The 6,260-nt window shown below is 47.3% G+C and overlaps 1 protein-coding gene across 1 annotated transcript; it reads left to right on the top strand.

The window, feature by feature from the left end:
* The first annotated feature begins 376 nt into the window (after nucleotides 1-376).
* Nucleotides 377-5,993, top strand: LOC306661719 (keratin, type II cytoskeletal 1-like). The gene is made up of 9 exons (XM_079140859.1): nucleotides 377-1,063; nucleotides 2,015-2,229; nucleotides 2,524-2,584; nucleotides 2,994-3,089; nucleotides 3,270-3,434; nucleotides 3,566-3,691; nucleotides 4,195-4,415; nucleotides 4,962-4,996; nucleotides 5,087-5,993. Exons 1-9 carry the CDS (start codon nucleotides 443-445, stop codon nucleotides 5,506-5,508), a joined length of 1,962 nt encoding a protein of 653 aa, XP_078996985.1. The 5' UTR covers nucleotides 377-442; the 3' UTR covers nucleotides 5,509-5,993.
* Nucleotides 5,994-6,260: the final 267 nt, after the last annotated feature.

Here is a 6,260-nt window from a genome sequence, read left to right as displayed (position 1 = left end):
TCATGGTGACAGAGTGTGCTTGGTAGTTTACAAGACAAGCTGAGAATAGAAATGTACATACCTTTGTGACAGAGTTATGAAATTCTTCTAAGAAACACCAAGTAGCAGATGTGGGGTCCTATTTTCCCAAAGTCACGAATGCTTGAAGAGAGATCTCGTCTGATAAAATGATTACTACATGAGCCAATCTTGCCTGCACAGCAATTTTGAGAGCCCATCCTGGGAGATAGGTGTGTAGTGTTTATCATATTGTTGAGGCTCGTAAAAATCTTGTATGGCTGCAGGCAAGCCAAACCCTTCGGAGGCGCTGCATCTCCGCTGACTCTGGAGGACCAAGCCCAATTTTCTCCCTATATATAAGGGGAAGTCTCTGGGCTTGGGTTAGAGGAGTGCTCAGCTCCTTCCTTCCTTCTTCTTTGCTCCTACTTTTCTCTAAGCCACCATGAGTCGACAGTGTAGCTCCAGATCAGTGTGCCGGAGCGGAAGGGGCTTCAGCTCCGGCTCAGCTGGCATTGTCAGCTTCCATCGCAGGTCCACCAGCAGCTCTGTCCGCCGTAGTGGAGGAGGTGGTGGAAGAATTTCAGGAGGATTCTGTGGTGGTGGAGGTGGTGGAGGTGCTGGTGGTGGCTTTGGCAGTCGGAGTCTTGTTAACCTTGGTGGCAGCAAGAGCATCTCCATAAGTGTAGCTGGAGGTGGACGTAGTGGATTTGGTGGTGGTGGCTTTGGTGGTGGTGGTTTTGGTGGTGGTGGTTTTGGTGGTGGTGGTTTCGGCGGTGGTGGCTTTGGAGGTGGAGGCTTTGGTGGTTTTGGAAGTGGAGGTGGTATTGGTGGTGCTGGTTTTGGCAGTGGAGGTGGTTTTGGAGGTGGTGGATATGGGGGTGGTGGATATGGGGGTGGCTTTGGGCCTGTCTGCCCTCCTGGTGGTATCCAGGAAGTTACCATCAACCAGAGCCTTCTGCAACCCCTCAATGTGGAGATTGACCCTGAGATCCAAAAAGTCAAGTCTCGAGAAAGGGAGCAGATCAAGACACTCAACAATCAATTTGCCTCCTTCATTGACAAGGTGAGTTCAACTGTTCAGTGCATTGTGGGAGCTGCCTGGGTCATCTGAGGTTGGAGCAGCCAAGACACATGTGGGCTCAAACTCATGTTTCTGTGTTTGGATGACTGAAGGGATATTTTGTGGAGTGGGATTCTAGGAGACATGTTAGAAGTATACTCGGAAATGATGCCAATGACATCTTTCTCCTGAACATTTACCTTAAGTGTATTTTATTTAGTTCTTGAGCTGGATTGGGATATGTTGAATGAAGATAATAGAAATGGGGTTTAGAGAACTTTTTAGGATACAAATAAGAACCATGGAAGTGTCTTCCTAGCCATAAAAAAGAGGACTGAGTGTTGACAGAGTGACTTGTGACGATGCAGAAAGAATGGAGTGAGTCAGTGTAGAACATTTTTGACTGTCAGAAGAGATCTCCTCCCTCTGAAATTTTGCATTAGTACTGGATCAGTGGAGTATTTTAAAATTCTTGTATTTCCCATCATCAGTTCTGAAAAAACGTGTAAACCATTCTCCACTTTTCTCCTTAACCATCAATACTGTAAATCCAAGGGATCCACAATAAATTTCAAATCTAAATTGAAATTTTCCCAGCTTACTTTTGAACTGGGTATGTGCCCAGGTCAGGCAAACCAATTCTTATGGCTATCTACCTCAAAAAATTGGAAGGTAAATCTTTTAAATATCATGTATCTATTCCAAAGAATCATTGGCGTAATTTTTATGTGCTTTGCTACTGGTATTGTATAACTATTTTTCCAATGCTTCTCTGAGTTAACAATGAGTTGGGTTTTGTTATGAAGATGATGCTAAATTGATCATCTTCTTATTTCTCTGGTTTTCATGGTCAGAAAATAGGATTGAAGTTCTTTCCTAAAGGAGGCACTGGTCTTGCTCAGTGACCATGAGACCTCATTTCTGCACTAGGGGTAATGGGTCTTGTCCTCTTAGGTGAGGTTCCTGGAGCAGCAGAACCAGGTGCTACAAACAAAATGGGAGCTGCTGCAGCAGGTGGACACCTCCACAAGAACCCACAATTTAGAGCCCTACTTTGAAACCTACATTGCCAACCTCAGAAGGAGAGTGGACCAACTGAAGGGCGACCAATCTCGGATGGATTCTGAACTGAAGAACATGCAAGATCTGGTGGAGGATTACCGGAACAAGTAAGGAAGACTGGCTGGGCACTTGGCTTTTTTCTATAAGGAAGTGACAAACTGATAATATGATGCAGCTGTAGCTAATGTCTTTCCTTAGGTTAGAAACAAATCAGTGTTGAATTTTTAGAAATTTTCATCTTCTCAGAAGGAGGAGATAGTTTAGTGGTTTTATTGCTCAGAAGAAAGGGGTGGCCAAGATATCCTGATTTTCAATAGTAAGGCATTGACAGGAAAGGCCAATTTTAGTCTAGAATGCTAGACTTCAGGCCTCACTTCTTCTGAATCTCCTAATCCTTGTAGGTATGAGGATGAGATCAACAAGAGGACAAATGCAGAGAATGAATTTGTGACCATCAAGAAGGTAATTCCTGTGGGATGGAACACATCTCTGAAATAAATATTAGAAAAGGGTCTCCACTCATAAACAGTGAGAAGCCATGATGTAGAGAACCAGGTAGTGGGTCTGCTGAATATCTGGAGGACACTTGTTTTTTCACATAATATGGACCTGTATTAATCTGGGTACTTAATTCCTCCATATTCCTCAGCACCTCATGTGGTACTGAGGAGGTGAGTTCTTCACAAGTCAGTCAATCTTCCTTGAAAGTGATGCCAAGAGGTGGAACAATCCAGAAACTGTGACCTTTCTGGGGTAAAGGGGTATGAGTTAGACCCCAAGCTTCACTCCTGCTTGGAAAGCCCCCTCATGGCCGGACAGAGGGATCCATCCTGGAAAGAACATGGCTTCATGATGTCCTTTGTTCCTCTAGGATGTAGATGGTGCTTATATGAATAAGGTGGATCTTCAGGCCAAAGTTGATAACCTGCAACAGGAAATCGATTTCCTCACAACACTCTACCAAGCAGTAAGTCCTCTGTTTTCAACCAAGGCTATTTAATCAAAGAGAGAGATCCTTCAAGCCAGATCCCACCAGTCTCCAAAGGAATAGAAGTGCATCTTCCATCTCCTGAGCCTCCCTCTGTATAAGAGGTTTTTTGTTTTAGTACTATAAGAATCACTGAACGCTTATGCTTATGTCCTGCAGGAGTTGTCTCAGATGCAGACTCACATCAGTGAAACCAATGTCATCCTGTCCATGGACAACAACCGCAGCCTGGACCTGGATAGCATCATTGCTGAGGTCAAAGCCCAGTATGAGGACATTGCCCAGAGGAGCAAGGCTGAGGCTGAGGCCCTGTACCAGACCAAGGTGAATGCCTGAATGCCTAGCCAGTTTCCTTGCAATGCCTTGACTTCCTGTCCTATGCTCTCTCCTATTTTTGTGTGTGCAAGAATGCCTGGCTCTGCCCACATCTCACTGACATGATCCATCATCTTTAGTATGAAGAGCTACAGATCACTGCTGGCAAACATGGTGACAGTGTGAAAAACTCAAAGATGGAGATTTCTGAGCTGAATCGGGTGATCCAGAGACTTAGATCCGAAATCGACAGTGTCAAGAAGCAGGTACTTGTTTCCTTCTTCTAGTGCTCAGCTTTGAGGAATGGGGGTGTACCTCAGGCTAAGGGGGAAGTTTCCTAGCTCTGAGTCTGAAAATCCAGACAAAGGCTACGTTATCTCCATTTCCTTTAGAAACTGTGCTGGTTTCTGGAATTTAGCTGTTATGCAGGATTTTCTTAAGGGAAATTTGTGAAAATGACAAAGGATGTGATGAGGGACCTAGCTAATGCCCCAAAGTGAGACTTAGGAGTTAAGGAGTGGGAGGAGAGGCAGTAGGAGGCTTTAGAGCAGTCATGGAGAAGAATGGCAGGCCTGTGGTGGCTGGAGGAGGCTTGACTCAGGGCCAAGGTCTTTCCAGGAAGTCAGCCGGGTGATTTGCTATCTAGTGATGACTCAATGTGCAGGGGTTCTATGGGACTCGGCTCACTGGGGTGAGGAGATGGATTTGCCTTGAGATAGCCAAAGTGGGGTTATGAGCAGGCATAATGCGAGGGCTTCTCTTCTTCCAGATCTCCCACCTGCAGCAGTCCATCAGTGATGCTGAGCAGCGTGGCGAGAACGCCCTCAAAGACGCCCAAAACAAACTGAACGAGCTGGAGGATGCCCTTCAGCAGGCCAAGGAGGACCTGGCCCGGCTGCTGCGTGACTACCAGGAGCTGATGAACACTAAGCTGGCCCTGGATATGGAGATTGCCACCTACAGGACCCTCCTGGAAGGAGAGGAAAGCAGGTGAGGAAGGCGCCCTGGCAGTTGATCACTTCTTATGGGCTTCCTTCCTTGTAAGCTGACTGCTGCTGAAGAGGCAGCCATTGGCCTGCAGTCTGACCTGGGTGTTGGGGAGGAAGTCATGGGCAGGAGCAAGGACTTGGCTTCATTTTGGGAGCCAGAGTCCCTTTGTCCCTTTTTCTTTTCTTTTCCTTTGCTATCCTTCCTTCTTTCCTTCCTCTTTTCTTTCTCTCTATTTCTTCCTTTCCTTTTTTGAGAGTTATGACATTTCTATGTTTGCGATGGAGCAATTTATTCTTCATCTGGACTGGCTCAGATGTAGTCTGACACAAAGCCAATACTTTCAGAGGTGCCCCTCATCAGCTGCAAGGCTCTTGTTGTACTTTGGAGGGGCCTCAGTTGGGAGAGTCTCTGAGATGGCCAAGAGTTTGATCACTTCTTCTGAGCTTCCTTGCTTGAGAGCTGACTGATGCTTGCGAGGAAGCATGAGGAAGGGTTTTGTGAAGCTGCAGTGTCCTGAGAGATTTGCTTATTTATTTTCTCCTGCAGGATGTCTGGAGAGTGTGCCCCGAACGTGAGTGTGTGTAAGTACAAGCCAATTTCTGAGGGGCGTGGCAGGGTTTGCTGGGTTGGAAAGGGAGTGGGATTGGAGGTAACTGAATGTCCTTTTGCAGCTGTGAGCACCAGCCACACCAGCATCAGTGGAAGTAGTAGCCGAGGAGGTGGCGGCTATGGCTCTGGAGGTGGTGGCTATGGTTCAGGAGGCGGCGGCTATGGCTCCGGAGGAGGCAGCTATGGTTCTGGAGGTGGCGGCGGTGGTGGTAGCTATGGCTCCGGTGGTAGCAGCTACCGGTCCGGAGGTGGTGGCGGCGGCGGCGGCGGCAGCTACGGCTCTGGAGGCAGCAGTGGAGGCCACAGAGGTGGCTCAGGAGGGGGTGGAGGCAGCTCTGGTGGCCGGGGTTCCGGCGGTGGTAGCTCTGGAGGCAGCTACAGCTCCTCTGGAGGCCGGGGATCCAGCTCTGGGGGTGTCAAGAGCTCTGGTGGCAGTTCTAGTGTGAAGTTTGAGTCCATCAGTTATTCCCGAGGGTCCAGATAAAGAGGTGCTCTCTGTTCCATTAGCTCTGCCCTCTCCATCACTACCAAATGTGCTCCACAGACCAAGTTCAATTGCCCAAGCCTTATTGGAGAAAAGAGCTATGGTTAGCTACACCGTTTCATTCTATTTCCCCTGCTCTTTCTTTTCTGCTTTGCTTCCAAAAGAAGTCATCAGATCAGTGACAATCTCAGTCCCCCGGCTAAAACCCTGCTCTGTGCGTTGCCTGAGAATAGCTCAGCAATTACCACTGCACACATGACATTTCAAAGAGCCTCGGTAATGCAGCCAGAGGAGGACTAATTAGACCCAGGGCTTCTTTGCCATGCACAGAGCACATGTTCTAGACAGCTCCTTAATATCCTGTCTCTTGCAGCAAACTCTGTGCTGCTTTGGTTTTGTATATAAGGTATATGCAAGATGTTTGACTTTTGTGGACAACTCTCCCTTTCCTTGTTTTGCTGCAATAAACTGCATTTGAAATTCTCCATCTGTCTCTATCTCCTTTGTTTATGCACTACCCCTGGATGGATGTTTTGTGGGAGTGAAAGAAGACACTAGAGTCACATGGCATGTATAGGAGTCGAAACACTTGAACATGAACAAGACAGGGAGGTGGATCAGGCAACAATCACCTAGGGTGGAACCATACAAAGCCAAGCTCTTTCCCAGAGGGTGGAAATGCTCTGGAGAAATGGAGAGTCTGGGGTGGCAGCTTTTATTGATCTGAGAAGGCTTTCTTAAAAAAGGGATGT

The sequence above is a fragment of the Sciurus vulgaris genome (genome assembly GCF_902686455.1).
Source record: "Sciurus vulgaris genome assembly, chromosome: 5".
Taxonomy (NCBI): Eukaryota; Metazoa; Chordata; class Mammalia; order Rodentia; family Sciuridae; genus Sciurus; species Sciurus vulgaris.
The sequence above is the reverse complement of the archived record's forward strand: the minus strand, read 5'-3'. Positions and strand labels throughout refer to the sequence as shown.

Excerpts from the sequence above, each read along its gene's own strand:
- LOC306661719 (XM_079140859.1), top strand. The coding sequence starts at position 443 with ATGAGTCGACAGTGTAGCTCCAGATCAGTGTGCCGGAGCGGAAGGGGC. Across the intron at positions 3,435-3,565 it reads AGGCCCTGTACCAGACCAAG|TATGAAGAGCTACAGATCAC; the intron begins GTGAATGCCTGA and ends CATCATCTTTAG. Across the intron at positions 3,692-4,194 it reads TCGACAGTGTCAAGAAGCAG|ATCTCCCACCTGCAGCAGTC; the intron begins GTACTTGTTTCC and ends CTCTTCTTCCAG.